Raw genomic sequence first — 23,343 nt, 5'->3', positions numbered from 1 at the left:
TATGTCAGTGCCGACTGAACAGTGGTTATTTGTGCCCCTCTAAATTAGTGGTTACCCATACTCAGATTCAGAGGGCATTTTGCAAACTGGTGAGTCTTAAAGTTCCTATCACCTGGCTTTGGGCAAACTGCCGTACTTGTAATATGGCGGTCTTTACCATAGGGTCTGCAGCAGTAAGACCGCCACTGCGGGTGTGGCGGTCTTAAGACTGCCACACTCGTAATCAAGGCTTTAGTTTCCTTGAGAAAACAGTGAGAGACCTACACAAATGACTCCTTAACCTAAATTCAGAATTTTGTCTAGTTTTTGGAAATGTATAGCTTTTCAGGGTCATCAATGGATTCTGTATCTGTTTCCACCACAAACTGCAAGTAGTTTGAAACAAAAAAAATAGGAAAAATGAACTACTTTTTGGAAAAATACAAAAATTGTGGTAAAAATGTTTTTTGATGCAACTGTGCTTGTTCGGAAAACTGGGAAGATGGCTATGCTAGCAGAGCAAGTTTTTTGTTGATGAAATTTTTAGCAAAAAAACTGCTTTGTTATGCAGCTTTTTGCCCATTTTTCCCCCATGAAACAAAATATATCCACAAATGCTGGGTACCTTTGGAATCCCCAGGATACTGAAAACAAATCACAAATTTAGGGTAGATACCTTATGTGGAAAGATTATGAAGGTACAAAGTACCCAAACAGCAAACAAAAAAGCTTAGCATTCTAGCAGGAAAAAGGCTCAGTTACAAAAGTCAAAACTTGCTGGAAACAGAAAAATTAAGTTAAAGTAAACTATGTTTTGGCAAAGTTATTTCTGCAAAAGGTGCTTTGGGAAATTATTTTATCACATGCAACAGTAGGTCCTATTGGTGACTACTGATACACAGTTCACATCAATTGTATTGCATTATAATCAATTAATGTATTGTCATCACATTATGAAGGCATGTGTTGTAGTTAGAAGGCAGAATAGTCTGGAACCACATAGGTCGGAAGTATGTTTTTTAAATAATAGGCCTCTAGGTTTAGCAAAAGCAGGTATGTCTGGTATAGACTCCATCCTCTCTCTAACTCCAACGCTCTTCTAGCTTCCACTCCAGACAACAGACCAAGATTGTATTACATCATTCTCTCTCACCATTCCAGAAGCCCACTCAGACATACTGGTAATGAAAAACACAAAATACAACACAATGCTTTACCATTCAGCATATGGACCAATGATTTCCATCTTACCAATCAAGAAAGGCAGAAAGGAGTCACGCTTCTTAAATTCTCCATGTTCCAGGAAATGTTCCGGGTTAAACTTGTCAGGGGTTTTCCACTCATTCTTATCATACAGGACCGATGCCATATTTGCCATCACAGTAGTTCCCTAAAGATTGAATAGACATGCCTTAATATACTGGCTTTAGTTGCTCTTCAGAGGTGTAAAAACCTAATGAAAAATCTGTTGTGGAACTTCAGAGTATAGACAAAGAGGGAGCTCTCCTTTTCTGAGAACGTTTGACAGTGGTAGAAAGGAAAAGGTTATGTACTTTGTAAATACCAAAGATCTTACTCAATTGACAACTTCAAGTCATAAACTCTGGAGAGCTTGAGGATAGGGGGTAAGAGTGCAGTTAGCTTCTCTAAGGCTTCCATGACTATGGTGTGTCCTTTCAACCTCAAACACTGTGAATAACCACCCATTTAAAACAATACAGGCAACCAAGCCTTTTGACTTTTGTCATACAAACATAACACTAGAAGGAGCAATTATAATGGCTCCTCTGAACAACAGAATGCTGTATTTGGATTATCAGTATGTGGAGTGGATACTGAAAAAGGCAGTTAGGTTTTCGATCAATTCCTATTAAATTAATATCATCCTTTGAGCAAAAATGTAAGTAAGGAAGAACCTAAGTTCTCTCAATGCTCAACTGAAATCCAGTCTTTTCTAGACAAGGGACCAGAGGGATTAGAAATGTACATTCCAAAAAGTGACACCTGAATAATTTCTAATGACTAACAACACATTTCTTCAAGGAGCTATACCTGTGCCCACATAACAGCTTTTGTTACCTACCTCATTGTAGATGGTGAGACTCATACCACTGGCTTTCATGGATTTGAATGGTGTTCAACACTCAGATGCTCCTCAGGAAGGATATGTAAATACTGCTGTATACAAAGCCACACCAGTGCTTCCTCCCCATATACCATGGATGCCATATGTACACCTAAATTACTCCAACAACAGCTCAAGCAATATTATCTCAAAGCCTTCCAATGAACCTCATCCAAATCCAACAGCACCTTTTCCACATCCAAGTCAGCATGTCTAAAGCTCGGTAAAGTCTCCAGATTCTCCACCATAATACAGGCCCACAATCCCTCCCACGCCAACGACCCTAACACAGGAGGACACAACCTCTCCAAATGGATCACTACCTGTGCCGACACACTAGCCCCCCTCAGAAAACACATCGCCACCCGCAACATCAAGAACGCCCCATGGTTCACCCCTGAACTCCAAGCGCAAATGCCGCCAAGCTGAGAAAATATGGCGACTAGAACCTTCCACAACCAACTTCTCCACCCTCAAAACCACCATTCGCACCCATCACCAACTCATACGCACAGCCAAAAGAGATCACTACAAGACACGCCTTGACATCAACTCTCAAAACAGCAAAGAACTCTTCACCATCATCAATGAACTTGCAAAACCCAAAGCCAGCAACATAGACCCCACCCACACACAGCCCCTTTGTGACGCCCTTTCCAACCACTTCTTCCACAAAATCCTGGACATCCACCACAGCTTCATACCACACACACCCACCACACACACCCGTCACTCACCCAACCCAACCCCCACTCATGACCCCCCCACCACACTCTCCACTTGGGCCCCCACCACACACGAAGAAACCGAAAAAACCATGAACTCCATCCACTCCGGTTCCCCCTCTGACCCCTACCCACACTGCATCTACAACAAAACTAGCCCAACCATCGCCCCCATACTCTGCAACACAATCAACTCATCTTTGGACTCCGCCACCTACCCAGACACCTGGAAGCATGCGGAAATCACCGCTCTCCTAAAAAAAAAACACAAGCTGACCCAGAGGTCCTCTCCAACTACCGCCCCAACTCCCTCCTCCCTTACCCCACCAAGGTTGCAGAGAAATTAGTCAACACCCGCCTATCCCACTTCCTTGAAGCAAACAACACTCTTGACCCCTCACAATCCGGGTTCCGCAAAAACCACAGCACAGAAACCGCCCTCATTGCATGCACTGACAACATCAGGACCACAGTCGACAAAGGCGAGACCGTCGCACTCATCCTCCTAGACCTCTCCGCAGCCTTTGACACCGTCTGCCACCACACACTCCGCACATGACTCCACAACATAGGAATTTGCCACAAAGCCTTAGGCTGGCTCACCTCCTTCCTCACCGACCGGACCCAGAGAGTCCGCCTTCCACCCTTCCACTCCAACACTACCAAGATCACCTGCGGAGTCCCCTAAGGGTCCTCCCTCAGCCCCACACTCTTCAACATCTACATGATCCCCCTAGCCAACATCCTCCGAGTACACAGAATCACTATCCTCTCCTATGCAGATGACACCCAACTCATCCTCTCCCTCACCCGCAACCCCGCCACTGCCAAAACCAACCTACACGCCGCTCTCCTTGACACCGCCAACTGGATGACCACTAACCACCTCAAGCTCAACTCAAACAAAACCGAGATCATCATCTTCGGCCCCTACAAAACCACATGGGACGACTCCTTGTGGCCCACCGCCCTAGGCCCTGCACCCACCCCCGCAAACCACACATGCAACCTCGGCATCATCCTTGACACCTCCCTCTCCATGACACAACAAATCAATGCTCTTACCTCCTCCTGCTTCCACACACTCCGCACTCTAAAAAAATCCTTCAAATGGATTCCCCCAGAAACCAGAAAGACAGCAACCCACGCACTCATCAGCAGCAGACTGGACTATGGTAACGCCCTCTACGCCGGCACCACACAGCCGCACGCCTCATCCTGGGCCTCCCCCGCCACAAACAAATCTCACCACACCTCAAGTCCCTTCACTGGCTCCCCACAGACAAGAGAATCACATTCAAGATCCTCATCCACACACACAAATTCCTCCACAACACCGGCACAACCTACCTCAACGAAAAAGTTAACTTCCACACTCCCACACGCAACCTCCGATCAGCCGACCTCGCCCTAGCCACAGTCCCCTGCATCCAACGCACCACCACAGGAGGCAGGTCTTTCTCCTACCTCGCCCCCAAAACCTGGAACTCCCTCCCCACCGACCTTCGCAAAACCAAAGACCTCCTGGTTTTCAGAAAGAACCTCAAGACATGGTTGTTCGATCAGTAACCCTCCCTGCCCCCCTGGTTCCCCCCCAGCACCTTGAGACTCTCACGGGTGAGTAGCACGCTCAACGAATTCTTTTGATTGATTGATACACAAAAGTAATGTTTTCGAGAAGGATACGCACCCCTTCGAAAATTCTCTCTGGTCTGTCCATTTCATTTTGGTGATAAGGGTTCTAATTTAAATGATAGCATATTGCTGCTTATCAGGCACATATTTCGAGAGAGCAATGGATCCTCTCCCTAAGGTTGCATTTCTATGTAGTAAATAAAGCAAATATGTTGACAAACACAAAAATAAAAAGGGCTCAGATCTAGTTGAAAATGACTGCAGGGTGTATTTCAGAGTGATATAAGTGGTGTTTCTGAAAAACATACCAAGTGATCCACTTAGAAAACCTTTACTTTTTTGGTACTGCGTCAATTAGCATCCTTAGGCTACCAGTTGCCATCTACAGAGACCACGTAACATGATTAGTTTTTAAGTCAGTATTAGCAGTCAGTAGGTCTACTGCCACTGATTAACACACTGAACATTGATTGTAATGTCAAGTGACTCCAATTTCCATTGTGTAACAATTTTGAGAATGCAATGCTAATTTTGAAGATATATGACAGAGCAAAGCAACCTCTGATTCACAAGACACTCATCCTTAAAAAACAAAGTAAAGGTATGAATGCTTGAATTAATCTCAAACACTGGCAATGGCTGAGTCAGCATTTCAGTCCTCCTTTAATAGCCCACTATGCCACTCTAAACAGAAAAATGCCATGGATTCCATGCTTGCTCTGCCACAGGACTCAGGCTACAGTTCACTGATGACGCCTAAGTAGGCCAAACCTACTTTGGGTTTGCTTTTGTTGCCATCTGGAAAGGACCAAGCATGGTAGTTCGGGCTGGTCTATTGCTATTAAAGCATGACCAAAATAGATTTGCATATGGCAGGTCTCTCTCTGGATTTGGCACTGTGGGCCAAAAACAATGAAGTAGAATTCCGCTTGGAGCACTCACCAGTGGCTCAGTTTAGTTCAAGCCTTCCTTCTATCACTTTGTTGTTTGTAGTAACCTCTCATCATCATCACTTTATACCTTTTATCGTATGGGTCATATTCTCCTTTTAAATTAGTTTGGATGAGTGCAAAGTTTTTATACATTGAAGGCATCACCTACCTTTTCAGAGTGATTGAAAATATCTGTGTTCTTACTGTTTGACCAGCATGCTTAAGAGCTATAGGAACATTTTGACAAAAAGTATACTGGCTGCACTTAATGTTCAGGGGGGAAGGACATAGCTCTATCTACCCTGTATTCAGACGGTGCTGCACCTAGTAATACTCTGAAAAAATAATTGAGACAAGCAGTGCTATGCAATAAATAACTATAAATGCTACACTAAATAGGGTTTATTTGGTTATATCAGTGATGACCCCTGCCCCCACTAAATAAAGCCAAAGACACAATGGTTATCCTCCACATGAGCCTAACAATGCCTTTGTGTTTATATCATGACTCCATTGTTCGAATATTATGCAAGGTATGCAAAAGGTATTTCTATGTTTACTATTAGAAATACAATCGCTATGCATGAACTAAACAGTCTTCTATGCTACTCAACTGATCTTCTCCCTGTCCGAGGACACTACAAAGGCCAAGCGAAATTTTCAAAAAGGAATGAGAGCAGTCGCCGCCTGGATGGGAGCCAGCTCCCCCAAACTCTGCTTGGACAAGACAGAGATCCTCATAATCAGCTCCACCCATTCTGCCTGGAACGATTCCTGGTGGCCCACTTCACTGGGAAACACTTCCGCCCCCAAAGACCATGCACGCAACCTGGGAATCATTCTGGACTTCCCTCTATCAATGACCTGCCAAGTCAACGCACTCTTTTCGTCATGCTTCCACACCTTCCGACTCCTGCGAAAGATTTAAGTGGATTCCCTCCACCACGAGGAAGACAGTCACCCACGTACTTGTCATTAGCAAACTGGAGTACGGCAATGCACTCTATGCCAGGATCACCAAGAAACTTCAATCAAGACTACAAAGAATCCAGAATGCAGCAGCAGACTCATCCTGGACATCACCTAACAAAGCCACATCTCCTCCCACCTCAGAGACCTACACTAGCTCCCAGTCAACATGCGCATCACATACAAACTCCTGATCCACACCTACAAGGCACTGCACAACACAGGACTGGCATACCTCAACCACTGCCTCACCTTCTACATACCCAACAGACATCTCTGTTCTTCCCAAGCTCACCCTTGCAGTCATCCCCAAGATTCGGAAAAGCACAATCCTTCTCCAATCTAGAAGCCCGGACATGGAACATGTTACCTCTCAAACTCAGGCAGGCCATATCACTGAAGCAGTTCAGGAAGGACCTCAAGAGCTGGCTCTACAATTGAGCAGCACGCCCCCAGAGCATTGAGACCCTATGAAAGTGGGTGCAAAATATTCCAAACTAATTATGCAACATAGACACACAGGAGGATCTCAAGCTGTGAAGTGAGACAATGCATCATTATTTAGTCTGCTTTAACAAACAAACTGTAAAAATCTTGATGCCCAGTCGTCTGTGTGGAATATTCCGCTGACAACATTTCAGAGATACACAGTGTTAACTGCACTAAACACACAGAAAAGGACATTTAATAAAATAAACTTGGAATGCTGTAAATAAAACAAGAGGGTGCTAGAGGTTTATGCATACAACACGTGTGATTTTGTTTGCTCACATCACAATTCTGAATGTGGTATGTGATAGCGCAACGTATAAACCTACATAAATCAACACAAGTGAAATGTAACCATACAAATGGGAATTGGGGTTCCATCTGCTTCATCAGTTCTGAATAAATGAAACTGCTAATCTCTTTTAAGTTTTGTACAACAATTTATAAATTACTCTTTAAGAAAAAAAAGGTCAGATTGTTAGTGTAACTATTTTCATATTCAACTACTGTGCAAAACCTTTGAGGAAAGGCTAAACAAATGTAATTTTTGTAACATATCTGGGTTGTTGCTGCGAATGCATTTGAAATAAAACAAAGTTCCTAAAGGTCAAGGTTATCTTGATGGCTCGGTCTGGGTACGTGGTTGTTAAATGGTCAGGAGAGTTATACATTTTTTCTTTCACAGTCAGATAGGGGCATGACTTGAGGCTGAAGAGGGATCCACCAGGTCTAATCAACATTACAGAAAAGGAAAAATGACAAGTACTAAAAAACAACAGTGAAGCTTTCTACCAATGCAACTTGTACTGCTACTTTAGAGTGGTCTATGCAAGAGCCTGTAGTAGTACAGTAAATTTATAAAGTGTTTATCTGTAAAGCATTACTCACTGGTAAGCACTAAAGAAGGATTTGTGGTCTTTGATTCCCACGCATTAGATAGGAAGACACCCAGAGGCCCTTTAGAGATGGGTCCTGGAGCACACTATCAGTAACAAGAATTGTCCAATGCAGGTCACAGCATTCTATGTTCTTTCAGACTCCTGGGTTCTAAAACTATATAATCTTCTTGCCACTTACAACTTGAAAAAGAGGCAGGAAAGCCACTGTCCTTGGGAGCATCGCAGCGAGCTGGTACCTTTATTAGTAATAGGCAAGGTCTGTTTAGGAACTGGTTGTGGTGGATTAAAGCTCTTCTCATCTTTTTCGCCTTAAGGTCAGCAAGTATCTTCTTGATCCAAACAACCAGTTAAAGTATTTTGGGCAAAGCATTTCAGTTTTGAAGGAGAGGTTTTAACTTCATCAATTAAAATTATATATACCTCATACGTTTGCGAAGCTAACACCCAGAGAGGCATACCCAGACATTACCTATTTAAAAAACATCTAAGCAGCACATTTTAGGTTTGGCTTGACAGCGCAGTTTTTGGCAAAACGTTTTGCTGGGATCTGAAGAGGGTTATCTCAGTTTCTGCAGAGTGTGTGAGCATTTGTGCATATGTGGTACAGTGCCATGTCATAGTAGATGAGGTAGTAGGGTTCCTGATTTTTTTTATCCTGATTTTTGTTTAAACTTGACCATTTTGAAAACTGTGCTGTCATCTAGAAAGTACATGACATTGAGGCCCTCATTTCGACCCTGGCGGTCACCAGACCGCCAGGGTTGCGGTCGGACTGTCGCCAAAGCGGTGGTCCAGCTGCGACATTACGACTGTGGCAAAACCACCACGGTCAGACCGCCGGCACCACCAGGTTGACACCTGTCAACAACCTGGCGGTCTCAGCGGTCGAAATCTGCCTGAGCAGCGCTGCCTCGTGGATTACGAGTCCCCTTTCTGCCACCCATTGCAAAGGCTGGCAGAAAGGGGGTGCTGGGAGCCCCATGGACAGCCCCATCACGCTTTTCACTGCCAGAATTATGGGCAGTGAATAGTGCAAAGGGTGCTATTGCACCCGACGCACTGCAACATTGCCGCCAGCTCATTACGACCCGGCGTCAGTGCTGTGGTGAGTTTTTCCCTGGGCCAGCGAGCGGAAATGCTGTTTTCGGCTGCTGGCACAGCAAAAAACTCCAATTAGGGTGGGAGGTCGGAAGGCCGCACTAACGGTCTTTCGACCTGAAAAGTTTGGCAGGCCAAATGAGGGCCTGAGACTTTACAAGTACAATGCACTAAATGGGTACATTTCATAACAAAGGGTAAACAGCAGCACCGCATGCAAGTGTGTGCTCTCATTTACAAAAAGAAGGAAGAGGATGGGTCCAGGGCAAACAACAGAAGAACACACTTTGCAAATGCACAAAGGCACCCAGAGAAGAGAAAGAGGGTAAGGGGGGAGGCAATGAATCAGGCCTGCGGCAGGCGTTCAAGCAGAGTAGCAGGTAGAAATGGTCAAGGGCGCTAGTCTATGAAGTGGGTTCCATGCTGAGAGAGGTAAGCAGCTGGTCAGACAGAAGAGGGTCAGAAGCATCTACCCCAGGTTTGAAATTTTCAAGCCGGGCATCCCACTGGTGTGAGATTGGGTAATTCTGGAGATCCTGCAGTTCCTCCATCTGCAGAGCAGTTCCCTGTGCTGTAGTGCACACCTCTACCAGCCGAGCCCAAGCAAGTGGCCGAAGGGAGAGGGTCCTCGACTTCTAGGTACCTCTAGGTACCTGTGATTCCCTGCCTAGCCAAGAGAAGCGCAAAGTCCAAAAACTGGCAATTGCTCTGTTTGTCTACCCTCTCAACAGGTTTGTTGTATGTCTTGTGGTCTCATTCACTCTTTCACTGCTCCAGCTGGAGATTTGTGTTTAATGTAGAGTTGGCCTTTTTTATTTTTTGTCTAGCTTTTGAAGTGATAGCAGGGCACATTCAATTTGCTATTTGCTCCTTAATCACAGAGAACATTCCTGCTTTATCAGCACCTTTCTGCTGCTCATGCTATTGTAAATTACTTTTTTGTTGCAAAAATTCTTTTGATCGATTTTGTTTTTTAAACAGATTACAGTGCACCATACAACTCATGACAGTCAAAGCATGGCGATACGTCATCCTTGTGACTGTTAGTATAAGGAGGAAAGCAGTACTCCACCAAAAACATAGAACTTCCAATGTTAGCCGAGCACCACGGAGGGAGTGTGCAACATGTGCAGCGATCATGCAGGTGCCCTCCGAAAATGGTGTAGGTGTACACAAGTGCAAACAAATAATTATAAACTAAAAATAATGTAATAAAAGTTGGAAATGCACTGCACAGGGTCCCTCAGGCACAAGGGTGCTCTGGGGTCTAAGTATTGTGGAAGGAGTTCAGTGAGCAAGTATAGGGAAGGGAAGTGAAGGGAAGGGAAGGAGGGGTGCGCAGGGCACAAGGAAGAAAGGGGGCCCCCACCGTGTGATCTAGGGTATCTTACAGGTGACCAGTTAGGTAAAAAGCTGGAGAGATTTAAGCCAAGGACGTGTGAAGCAGGAGTGTTCTAAGCGGGTGAAATAGTCCAACAATGGCTGTCAGATGCAGGCAAATTTAGCAACAGTGTGTGTTATTTTGTGGGATAGGAGCTGCATGGCCATAACATGCCACAGCCTTTGAAATCACTGAGCATTAGGAGGAGCAGAGGGTTTATTCCAGTGGAGTGCTACCAAGTGTCCAGCGGCGCCTAGCATGTGGCTTATAAGGCGCCAATCAGTGTGTGTCATTTATATGAGGCTGGGAGGGGAAAGCCTAGCATGCCCTTGATATGGCCAAGGATCTCCTTACAGTAAATTTCGATAAGGGAGGACGACCACCATATATGGGGGAAATCTCCGGGGGCTGTACCGCACCACCAACAGAAGTCTGAGGTGACAGGATAGATTGCACGGAGACAGGTCGGTGTGTTATACCATCTAGTCATCAATTTTATGCTGTCTCGCGCTGTGGTATGCTTTTATAAGTTTTAGGGATGCCTAGCCATAGTGTTTCCTATTGTTTCTGGGAGATGCCCTCATCAGTGTCTTGCTGCCACTGAGACTGATAGGGGTGAGTTTGTATCGGTGTAGAGTGTCACAGTATCTGGTAGGTGTGGAAGACCAGTCCCCTGGTGCCATTGTAAGCCCAGACCAGTGATTCTAAGGGAGTGGAGGATCTAGTGGCTCCCTGAATGTTAGAGGGGTGAAGCGCCCAGTGGCGTAGTTCGCCGCACTGTAACCAGGCTGCTTCAGAGATCTGGAATTCTGGTTTACAACTCTCAAACATCTTGATGGAGGCACCCTCAAACAGGCCACGCAGGGTGCAGTATTCACCTTCCCCCCAGCTGTCAAACGACTGTGAGTCAAGGGCAGGTGTGAAGTCCAGATTGTGAGATATTGGGGTGTTTTAGGAAGGAAAGGTGGTGAGACCCTTTTTGAGCGCTATCTTATCTCATATCTCCAGGACAGTCCTAGTTGGGGTGGCAATGTAGGTGCTTTGTGGTCTAGCATGTTTAGGGATCCAGGCTACAACCCACAGAGGGCAGCAGATCACAGCCCTGTCCATGAAGAACCAGTGCTTTTCACTCTTGCAGGCTGTCCATTCAGCGAGGTAGCGGAGATGTGCCACCCAATAGTAGTCAAGAGGGTTAGGGCAAGCCAAGCCTCCTCGGTATTTGGGAAGCATAAGCACAGTGTTGGAAACCCATGGGTGTTTACCCCCCATATAAATGTGCACATGTCATGCAGGAGATGCATGGTGTCATCATGGGGGATGGATGTGGGCAGGGACTACAAGAGGTAGAGAATTTTCAGGAGGACGATTATTTTGACAGCATTAAGACGGCCTAGACAGGACACATGTAGTGGTTTCTAACAGTAAAAATCATCAAGAATGGATGCCCGGCTCGATGGGCTATCGGTCTCCTTCTACAGGACATTTCTTCCCTTCCTTAAGAATCATCTCCTGATATTATTCAGTTTGCTCACGGCATATTCGGGCCTTACTCCCACAATGGCAGCGGTGGAGATTGCCCTCATACCTAGGCCAGGTAAGGACCCTCGAAGGTTATCCGATGTGGCAAAAAATGGACGCTGTTACAGAGGGTCGAGTTTGCAGGGTGCAGAACACAGTGATGAGCTGTATATCAAGTCTGCGTGCCCAAGAAAATTAAGCCATTTTAGCATGAGCCAGTGGCTAACGGAGTGGGAGAGGGGCCCCTCTCCAGGTTGCGAAGGTGCTGAATTATGTCTCATTTGGTTTCAGGAGGGGCATCCATCTTAAGATGCTTGTCAGAGCATAGTGCCTTCACTGTGGACCAGATGGGGAGCAGTTTTTCAAAGGAGGGAGAGCGTGGTGGTGATGGGCGCCCCTCTCTCATGCTCATTGTGATGTTCCGGAGTTGTGTGTCTTCTGTCCAGGATAGTATGACTCAGCGCCTGCCCTCCCACGAACAAATATTGGCATAAGGGTGGCCCCACTGGCATCAGATGTGGAGTTCAGGAAGCCTGTCTGAGATGGTCCTAAGGTCTCTGAGGTGATGTAGGGCAACTGGTGACAGGTCTTGAAAGAGCTAAACTGTGCGGCCCCGGAAGAAAAGGTCAGCTTTGCTCTGCGAGGCCCTTAAGATGGCTTCCTTTTCAGCAAAGAATTGCACTCGAGTTAGAATGTCTGGAGCAGAGTTCAGGTGCTCTGCCACTCTATGATCCCTGTCCAACGCGGAAGGGGAAGCGTCTGGATCCCCACATATCACATGGAGCAAGTCAGCAGTGAAGGCCATTATATCAGTGCCTTCCATACCCATAGGTATCCCCCTGATTCGAATGTTGTTCCTCCTGCTTCTATTTTCGAGATCCTCCTGTTTCATCTTAAGTTGATCTGTTGTTCCTCCAGGCCATGACCATATGCCACTGTGCTTCTTGATCTTCTGAGTAGGCATCAACTGTGTGCTCTAGGTCATCAACACGCCTCCCAGCTCATTTACATCAACACAGACTTAAAGTGTGCTTTAGTAGAGCTAATTTCAGACTGAATACTTTATTAAAGCAGTCCATATATGCCTGGGAAATGGACACAGGCACAAGTCCCCGGGCACGCTGGTAGGTTGAGGGTCGGAGGGTTCCCTGGTCTCTTAGACCTTTCTGTCACATAGAGGTTACCGGGTTGTCTTTGAATGTCCTGGGTGCTAATTCTGTAGCAGACTTGCTGTGTGGCATGACAAGTGATGGTGATTGACCTCTGGGGACTATGGTGGTCATTATGAACAAGGCGGAAACAATCGCTGTGTTCATGCTGGCAGTCAAAACACTGACCGCCAGCGACCCCGGAACACCGTCAGCCAGATAATGACCTTTTCTGTGAGCCGGTGGGCGGAGCGGGCTCACAGAAAGGCTCGGCCGGGACATTGACAGCGGCTCCACATGTAGCCGCCGTAAATGCCTTTGTGCAGCAGGTGCAGTTGCACCCGTTGCGCAGATCACTGCCTGAAAATCGGGCAGTGACCAGCGTGGCACCCCCTCCGCCAGCCTTTTCCTGGCGGAATATCCCGCCAGGAAAAGGCTGGCGGGAAATAAAACATTATCCGCAGGGAAGTAGGTGTTTCAACCTGCCGCCAGGCTGCCTGACAGCGGGAGCCTGGCAGTGGGTGATGGCTGCCGCTGGCGGCCGTCACCATGTCCATTATATGGTGGTTTGGTCCGCCATGCCGCTGGCGGCTTCAGCCACCACTGCCGGCATGACGGGCCAAACCGCCATGATCGTAATGAGGGCCTATGTTACCCAAGTCAGAGAATGTATATGGTGTCTTAGGCAATGGAAAACACTAGAAAAATGGGTGCAAAAGAAAAGGACTGGATTGGGGGCTGGACCGAATCTGCCCAACAGAGTCCGATGTTCAGTTGATGAGGTGGGATTGTGCTTTGCCAGTTATATACTGAGTTGCGAAAGGACTCTGCAAAAGCATCCTTGCTCACCAATAAAGTGCAGGCTGAAGGTGCTCCAACTATCTTAGCCTCAAGGGTGCAGGGCGCGTGATCAATCAATTAATATTTGTATAGTGCTGCTACTCACCCGTGAGGGTCCCAATGCACTGGAGGGGAGGGGCCTCATCCGAAGAGCAACATCTTGAGGTTCTTTCTGAAGATGGTGAGTGATGGGCTTTGCCTGAGGTGCAGGGGGAGGATGTTCCAGCTCTCTGCTGCAGAGTGGGTGAAAGATCGTCCTCCGGCGGTGGTTTTGCGGATGTGAGGGATGGTGGCCAGGGCCATCTGGGTGGAGTGGAGGGATCGGGGGGGGTGGAAGGAGATGCGGTGGTTCAGGTAGGCTTGTCCTGCATTGTGTATGGCCTTGTACATGTGGGTGAGAAGCTCAAAGGTGATTCTCTTCTCGACCGTTAGCCAGTGGAGGGTCCTCAGGTGTTGGAAGATGTGTTCTTGGTGAGGGAGGTCCAGTCTGGCGGCGGTGTTCTAGAGGAGTTGAAGTTTTTTGATGTTCCTACTTGAGGTGCCGATGTAGAGGGCGTTGCCAGAGTCAAGCTTTCTCGTGACTAAGGCGTGGGTGACTGTCCTGCAACAGTATGCTAGGATCCATCTGAAGATCTTTCAGCGACAGAGTTCACCTGGCGTTTCATGGATAAGGAGGATTTGAGGGTGATTCTGAAGTTGCGGGCATGCTCGGTCGGTGCAGGGCCGGGTGCTGAGGGATGTGGGCCACCAGGAGTCGTCCCAAGCTGAGGTGGTATTTCCGAAGATGATGAGCTCCGTCTTGTCGGAGTTGAGCTTGAGGCAGCTTTCTCGCATCCAGGTGGGGACGGCTTCCATTCATGCATGAAAGTTCCTTTTGGCCGTGTCCAGGTCTTCAGTGAAGGAAATGATGAGTTGTGTGTCATCGGCACATGACACGATGTTCATACTGTGGCTTCTGACAATGGCAGCAAGAGGGGCTATGTATATGTTGAACAGTGTGGGACTCAGCGAGGACCCTTGGCGGACTCCGTAGTTGACTCCTGAGGGTCTGGAAGTGTAGGGCGGGAGTCTGACTCTCTGCATTCTCCCGGAGAGGAAGGAGTGGATCCATTCCAGGGTTCTTCTGCGGATTCCTATGTCATGTAGTCTGGTGCGCAGAATGCAGTAGGAGACCGTGTCAAAAGCTGCTGAGAGGTCGAGGAGTATGAGTGCTGCGGTGTGGCCGCGGTCTAGGAGTAATCGGATGTCATCAGTGGCTACCAGGACTGCTGTCTCCGTGCTGTGATTGCTGCGGAAGCTGGATTGGGAGGTGTCGAGGGAGTTGTTGGCCTTGATGAAATTCCGTAGTTGTGCGTTGATTGCTTTCTCTAGTACCTTGGCGGAGTAGGGTAGTAGTGAGGTCGGCCAGAAATTCTTTAGTTCTGATGGGTCAGCCAAAGGTTTCTTCAGGAGAGGTCATATTTCAGCGTGTTTCCAGTCCTCAGGGAAGGGGCCCGTGCTGATGGAGCAGTTGATTGTGTTACGAAGCTCGGGGCAATTGATGCGCTGGCTCTGATGTATATGTGGTGCAGGCAGGGGTCCGTCCTTCCTTGCATTCCTGATTTTTCATCGGTAGGCGGCGGTTGCGGGTCTGAATAAGGTGAGGTCTTCGCTGGATAGGTTGTTCCTCCATTTTTTCTCTAAACATCTGCGGCTACGCTTTGATTCTTGGAGTGTAGTGGTGAACCAACTGGCTTTCTTAGGTACGCCTTTGGCCGATGTCAGCCGGTGAGGGGCTAGAGTGTCGGCGCATTCGGTGATCCATGCATTCAGACTGGGCGCTGCTGTGTTTGCATCGTCAGAGGGGGAGGGAGGGATTTGGCGAGCGATGAGGTGAGTTGCTCATTGATGGTTTCGTTCCATTTCCTGTAGGGGGTCCTGGAGGTGCGGGTGCGGCTGCTGGATGCGGTGATTGGGAAATATATGCAGCGGTGGTCGGTCCAGTCTGGGGTGGAGATGGTCTCGATAGTGATCCGGTTGCTTGAGGTGAAGATGGGGTCCACTGCAAGTCCTGCGATGTCTGTGGGTATGGAGACCAGCTGTCTGAGGCCCAGGGTGGCAAGGCTCTTGAGTAGAGAGTGGTGTTTAGGTCGGTGCGCTCCTCGAGGTGGAAGTTCAGGTCGCCAAGAAGGAGGTAGTCCCCTGGCGCCAGGGTCTGGGGGGGTAGCGATGTCTATGATGTCGTCAATGAAAGCTGGGCGGGGGCTGGGTGGCCTGTGCACCAGGGGGTCACGGATGGAGGAGTTGTGGTTGGAGTGGACCAGGAAGTGAAGGTGTTCCATGGTGGTGGAGTGGACAGCCTTGACACGTAGTGAGGACTTGTGTTTGATGGTGAGTCCTCCGCCCGGGCGAGAGGGCCGGTCCTTCCTTAGGATGCTGTAGCCGTCTGGAATGGGGATCACTGGACCCAAGGTGGGGTTGGTCCAGGTCGCACTGAGGAAGGCGATGTCCAGTCGTTGGTGTCGATCAGGTCCCAGAGTTCAGTGACGTGTTTGTGGAGGGAGCGGATGTTCAGGAGCAGGCAGTTGATGGGATTGTGGAGGTTGTTGGTATCTTTGTGTGCGGAGAGTACCTTCGATTTGTTGAGGTTGGCGCTGAAGTTGCAATTCCTGCAGGTGAAAGGTCTGTGGGTGCCCTTGGGGGAGCTGTGCAGCAGTTGTAGAGCTGTCCGGTGCTGAGGCGGAGGAGGGTCTCGGAGTCATAGCGGAGGCAGTCCAGGGGGTGGTTTAATGGAGGGCGCTGGCCGCTGTCCATGCGAAGGTGGGCTTGCCTTTGGCATGCCAGCAGCACTACCGCTGCGCACGGCCACACTGCGGCAGCCATTAAGAAGGGAAGGGGGATGGGGGTAGTAGTCAACTGGGAGCGAGAAAGGTGCTTTGTGGGGAGAGTGGAGGCAGATGAAAGAGGGAGAAAGGAAAAAGAATTACAGATAAATGAGGGATGAAGTGAAAGGGCAGCAGAGAGAAAGAAAAGAAAAGGAAATACTTACTTATGATGGCCACTACACCACCAGGGATGAGGGGCAGGGACGAGCCTGCAGGTGGAGGAGGGCCTCGAACTGAAGGCAGGAGACTCTCAGTTTGTCCCAGGAAAGGCAGAGGCAGCAGCAGCCGGGCGAGCTGGAGAGGGCAGCAGACACTGACCAGGAGGTCAGTGCAGTTGCCCTCTCACAGCGCTGCAGCCACCAATAAGAAGGGGAGGGGCAGGGGAGCAGTTAGCTGGGAGGCAGGAGGGCGGGAAAGTTGCTTCGTGGGGAGGGGAGCAGAGGAAAAAGGGGAGAAAGGAAAAAGAACTAGAGAAAAACGAGGGATGATAGAAGAAAAAGGCAGAAAACGAAGAGTGAAAGGGCAACAGGGAGAAAGAAAAGAATAGGAAATACTTGTGATGGCCACAAGACCACCAGGGATGGGGTGCAGGGACGAGCCTGGGGGTGGAGGAGGACCTCGAACTGAGAGTCAGGAAACTCTCAGTTCGTCCCAGCAAAGACAGAGGCAGCAGCAGAAGCCAGAGGAGCTGGGAAGGGTAGCAGATGCTGACCAGGAGGTGTGATGGGGCACCCCAGCAGGGACAGAGCTCAGTGAGTCTCAGGGCAGGTGGAGACGTGCAGTCTTTAGCTGGTAGTGAAGGACGGGAGGTTGTGGCAGAGCAATGCAAAGGAGTGTGCCTCAAGTGGGGGGCCAAAGGCCCACTGCAGCGTTATAGTGTAATACAGTTCCAGGGTTGGCAGGGAAAGGGTGAAAGGAATAGCTGTAATCAGGGGCACTTGGGTCAGCAAGTTCTGATGCCAACCTCACCCACACTGAGTTCCAGAGGGGGAAAGATGTCAGAGATGGTTCCAATGAGAGCTCACTGGGTATGAGGATGAGGGCTGAATAAGTCGTTAAGGACAGTAAATGGTGGGCTGAAGCCTGGGGTCCCAGCAGTAGACCTCCTTGTCCATAGCCATTCTCCGGGATGGACGTGAGGGCTGCTCAGCAAAGACAGCGATGGGCAGCCCAAATGCTAGGTTTGAGAAATCACTGGGATCTCTGGGCCAAGGTGGTAGTTTAGCTGCTGCTTGTATAAGAAAGGGGGTTTCAACAATGCAGGTGTGCAAGAGGGCTCACCTTGGACAGTGAGCAGAGAAAGAAGCGGCCCACAGAGAGTCCCAGCAGGCACCACTGCAGCAGTGAAGTATCTTCTCCTGTGCGGGACCTCCCCTGACAGGGTCCACGCTTCACTAGATAGACTCTCCTGGTACAGGCCCAGATTGTGCACGGGGTTAAGTGGCGGTCTGAGTCCTCAGCAGTGACCCCACCACAGCAAGTCTTCCCCACTGGGTCTCAACATAGGGAGTGGTAGGAACGTCTCAGTAGTAAGCTGGTAAGTTCAGGGTTATAGACCTGGAAGGCCCCTTATCTATTCGCCACCATCGGGCTCCAGCTTGAACACGAAGGGTCAATCAGGCCTAGACCATGTACTGGCACTAGAGTTTGATGCCTGAACCTCTCAAAGGTGACAGGTGTAGGAAAGTACCATCTTGCCTGGCATGTTACCCCCATTTTTCACTGTATATATGTTGTTTTAGTTGTATGTGTCACTGGGACCCTGCCAGCCAGGGCCCCAGTGCTCATAAGTGTGCCTGAATGTGTTACCTGTGTTATGACTAACTGTCTCACTGAGGCTCTGCTATCCAGAACCTCAGTGGTTATGCTCTCTCATTTCTTTCAAATTGTCACTAACAGGCTAGTGACCAATTTTACCAATTTACATTGGCTTACTGGAACACCCTTATAATTCCCTAGTATATGGTACTGAGGTACCCAGGGTATTGGGGTTCCAGGAGATCCCTATGGGCTGCAGCATTTCTTTTGCCACCCATAGGGAGCTCTGACAATTCTTACACAGGCCTGCCACTGCAGCCTGAGTGAAATAACGTCCACGTTATTTCACAGCCACTTACCACTGCACTTAAGTAACTTATAAGTCACCTATATGTCTAACCTTTACCTGGTAAAGGTTAGGTGCAAAGTTACTTAGTGTGAGGGCATCCTGGCACTAGCCAAGGTGCCCCCACATTGTTCAGGGCAAATTCCCCGGACCTTGTGAGTGCGGGGACACCATTACACGCGTGCACTACACATAGGTCACTACCTATGTGTAGCTTCACAATGGTAACTCCGAATATGGCCATGTAACATGTCTATGATCATGGAATTGCCCCCTCTATGCCATCCTGGCATAGCTGGCACAATCCCATGATCCCAGTGGTCTGTAGCACAGACCCTGGTACTGCCAAACTGCCTTTTCAGGGGTTTCACTGCAGCTGCTGCTGCTGCCAACCCCTCAGACAGGTTTCTGCCTCCTGGGGTCCAGCCAGGCTTGTCCCATGATGGCAGAACAAAGGACTTCCTCTGAGAGAGGGTGTTACACCCTCTCCCTTTGGAAAATGGTGTGAAGGCAGGGACGGAGTAGCCTCCCCCAGCCTCTGGAAATGCTTTCATGGGCACAGATGGTGCCCATTTCTGCATAAGCCAGTCTACACCAGTTCAGGGACCCCTCAGCCCTGCTCTGGCGCGAAACTGGACAAAGAAAAGGGGAGTGACCACTCCCCTGACCTGCACCTCCCCTGGGAGGTGCCCAAAGCTCCTCCAGTGTGCTCCAGACCTCTGCCATCTTGGAAACAGAGGTGCTGCTGGCACACTGGACTGCTCTGAGTGGCCAGGGCCAGCAGGTGACGTCAGAGACTCCTTCTGATAGGCTCCTTCAGGTGTTGCTAGCCTATCTTCTCTCCTAAGTAGCCAAACCCTCTTTTCTGGCTATTTAGGGTCTCTGCTTTGGGGATTTCCTTAGATAACGAATGCAAGAGCTCATCAGAGTTCCTCTGCATCTTTCTCTTCACCTTCTGCCAAGGAATCGACTGCTGACCGCGCTGGAAGCCTGCAAAACTGCAACAAAGTAGCGAAGACGACTACTGCAACTCTGTAACGCTGATCCTGCCGCCTTATCAACTGTTTTCCTGGTGGTGCATGCTGTGGGGGTAGTCTGCCTCCTCTCTGCACTAGAAGCTCCGAAGAAGTCTCCCGTGGGCCGACGGAATCGTCCCCCTGCAACCGCAGGCACCAAAGAACTGCATTACCGGTACCCTGGGTCTCCTCTCAGCACGACGAGCGAGGTCCCTTGATTCCATCAGCTCTGTCCAAGTGACTTCCACAGTCCAGTGACTCTTCAGTCCAAGTTTGGTGGAGGTAAGTCCTTGCCTCCCCACGCCAGACTGCATTGCTGGGAACCGCGACTTTTGCAGCTACTCCGGCCTCTGTGCACTTCTGGCGGAAATCCTTTGTGCACAGCCAAGCCTGGGTCCACGGCACTATAACCTGCATTGCACGACTTCCTAAGCTGTCCTCTGGCGACGTGGGACTCCTTTGTGCGACTTCGGGTGAGCACCGTTTCACTCCTCTTCGTAGTGCCTGTTCCGGCCCTTCTGCAGGTGCTGCCTGCTTCTGAGAGGGCTCCTTGTCTTGTTCGACGCCCCCTCTGTCCCCAGACGCAATTGGCGACATCTTGGTCCCTCCCGGGCCACAGCAGCATCCAAAAACCCTAACCGCACGATTTGTAGCTAGCAAGGCTTGTTGGCGGTCTTTCGGCGGGAAAACACTTCTGCACGACTCTCCACGGCGTGGGGGATCCATCCTCAAAGGGGAAGTCTCGAGCACTTGTCGTTCCAGCAGAATCCTCAGCTTCTACTGTCCAGTAGCAGCTTCTTTGCACCCACCGCTGGTATTTCCTGGGCATCTGCCCATCTCCGACTTGCTTGTGACTTTTGGACTTGTTCCACAGGTACTCTCGACTGGAAATCCATCGTTGTTGCATTGCTGGTTTGTGTCTTTCCTGCAGAATTCCCCTATCACGACTTCTATGTCCTTTGGGGAACTTTAGTGCACTTTGCACTCACTTTTCAGGGTCTTGGGGTGGGTTATTTTTCTAACCCTTACTATTTTCTAATAGTCCCAGCGACCCTCTACAAGGTCACATAGGTTTGGGGTCCATTCGTGGCTCGCATTCCACTTTTGGAGTATATGGTTTGTGTTGCCCCTATCCCTATGTGTCCCCATTGCATCCTATTGTAACTATACATTGTTTGCACTGTTTTCTAATACTATTACTGCATATTTTGGTATTGTGTACATATATCTTGTGTATATTTGCTATCCTCATACTGAGGGTACACTCTGAGATACTTTGGCATATTGTCATAAAAATAAAGTACCTTTATTTTTAGTATATCTGTGTATTGTGTTTTCTTATGATATTGTGCAAGTGACACTAGTGGTACTGTAGAAGCTTCACTCGTCTCCTAGTTCAGCCTAAGCTGCTCTGCTAAGCTACCATTATCTATCAGCCTATGCTGCTAGACACCCTATACACTAATAAGGGATAACTGGGCCTGGTGCAAGGTGTAAGTACCCCTTGGTACTCACTACAAGCCAGTCCAGCCTCCTACAACAGGCAAGAGTCAGGAGGCCCAAACAAGGTAGCGGTGGCTGCAGTATAGCAGGGGAGCCCAGCCAACATCAATCACTGTCCAATATGAGCTACAGTGGCAGGAACTGGGCAGGGGTATGGGTTCTGGTGACTGCGCTGTCAGGGGGCCTCAAGCTCCAGCAGTCTGATGTGTTTCAGTGTTGCGCAGGTGGTAGGGAGTTCAGCTTGGCCACCCGCGCAATGAGGGAGTACCTTCTGGTGAGGTCCGAAATTGATAAGCATCAGGGACCTTAAGTGACCCATAGAGTCAGCTGCTGTAGGTAGGGGCCCTCTGCCAGGCTCCTGGGTCGGGTCTGGAGTAGGCAGGCAGGCCGAGACCTATGTGGGCCTGTCACTGTGTTGCGAGGTCAGGGTGCCATCCAGCCCTCGGTAGCTCACTATACGGGGGCTGTCCTCTGACAGTAGTCAATTCTTCCAGCGGGCCGGAGGAAAAGGCCAGGAGCTCCAGCTCAGCCCCCGAGTGTCACCAAGAGGTTGAGGGTCCACCGACTGCTTCCTGCAAACTGTGTTCCCGGTGAAGGTACAGGCAAGATGGCGGCCTCACGGAGTTTGCTCAAGGATTCGGGCCGCTGTTGCCGGGATCCTCCCGGCAGGATCGGCAAAAGGGTCACCCCCCAACCCAGACTAAGGGTGCCAAGCAGCTGTCTCCTCTCCTCCCGATCCCGCATGGGAAGTTCCGGTGCTGTGGGTGGCGCTAGAAGGCAGGCGAGGGTCCGGAGCAGAGACAGAACACGTCTCACTCCATGCCCTACTTGGCCACGCCCCCGTAAATTACTTTTAAGAAGTCAACTTTATTTGACTGCGGCGATTTCAAGTCACCACTGCACACAAAGTTGGGTCAATAGCTAACTGTATTTTTGAAGTTGTCATCTTCTTTAATAAGCGTGCAACAGAGTGCATCTGGAAATGCACTCCTTTAAGTCATGCAGGTATTTGTTTTAATTGAAGCCTACAGTTATGCTTGTAAACCAATGCAGTTTCAATATTTCGATATGTCATGCTTGTATGTCTTTCACGATTTCTTTCAATGCTCTCAAATGTCTCAGTTGTATGTCTTTCTGGCTTGTTTTCCGACTGTTTATACTCATAAAGGCCACCCAGGCCATACTGACAGGGCTCTCTGAGAGCCTGTGAGTGCAGCACTGCTTGTCTGCTTTGACTGAAAGCAGATAAAACAGGAGGTAGAAGGAAGGTAGAGAAGGAGATAGGGTTTAGTTAAGGTTAGTAAGTGAGGTATCGGGTATGGGACAGGGAGGGGAGGCCATATTATGTAGGGCTCCCTCGTACCTCCTTTGCCTCAGCCCAGTAGATCGAACTATGGGCAGATTATTTTGGGGGTCATGGATAACAAAACATTATAGAAGGTAACTGTGAGTTAAAGGGCTATTTTTCATCTTAGGGTTCTGAGTGACATCATAGACAACACAAGCTTCACTCTCATTGTCTATTTGATGTCACTCAAAACCACTCGGTGAAAAACATCCCTGTAGCTGACAGTTATCCATCTCTACATCTACAAATTAATTGATGCTGTCCTATTTTTTCCGATTTCCTGTCCTTTCTGCAAGCGATGTGTGGAAGAGTGTGTTTACATTAATTTATTTAAGTGTGACTAGAACAATAATCTTTTCTAAGAAGCTATTGTGTTTTTGCTTACCAAGCCATGCATGTAAGTAATTATATTTTGTTCCATAATTTATTGGGGATGTTTGGGTTTTACTATTTGCCATTGAGGACAACTATTGAATTGTTGCATACCAAGTCATGTATCGATTTAGGTTTCAGTGTAATTTACGCTCCCACTACCCACAGTGAATAGACAGATGAGGCAGGCATAATAAATGTATGAAGAAAAAACTATTATCTAGTGGACATTAACTTAACAAATAATGCTGTACTAATGACTAATCACTGCAGCACTTTTGTACCCATCTAAAGAAATTAATTTTATTATGGAATAAATGAAAGAAATGTACTCAAGGCTTCTGTTCAAGAATTATAGCTGATTTATTAAAGGTAGGCACCCACCCTCATCCTCACAA

The 23,343-nt window shown here is 48.6% G+C and overlaps 1 protein-coding gene across 2 annotated transcripts in view; it reads right to left on the bottom strand.

Annotated features, from left to right (window-relative positions):
- The window catches only part of LOC138293368 (cytochrome P450 2J2-like), a 271,463-nt gene that overhangs the window by 21,399 nt on the left and 226,721 nt on the right, over window positions 1–23,343 (bottom strand). For both annotated transcript variants that reach the window (XM_069232563.1, XM_069232564.1), the window contains one exon: window positions 1,231–1,369. In XM_069232563.1, coding sequence (XP_069088664.1) covers window positions 1,231–1,369 — 139 coding nt within the window. The remainder of the gene's footprint in view (window positions 1–1,230; window positions 1,370–23,343) is intronic.

Source organism: Pleurodeles waltl, chromosome 4_2 (genome assembly GCF_031143425.1).
Source record: "Pleurodeles waltl isolate 20211129_DDA chromosome 4_2, aPleWal1.hap1.20221129, whole genome shotgun sequence".
Taxonomy (NCBI): domain Eukaryota; kingdom Metazoa; phylum Chordata; class Amphibia; order Caudata; family Salamandridae; genus Pleurodeles; species Pleurodeles waltl.
This window is presented reverse-complemented; position numbering and strand designations above follow the sequence as displayed.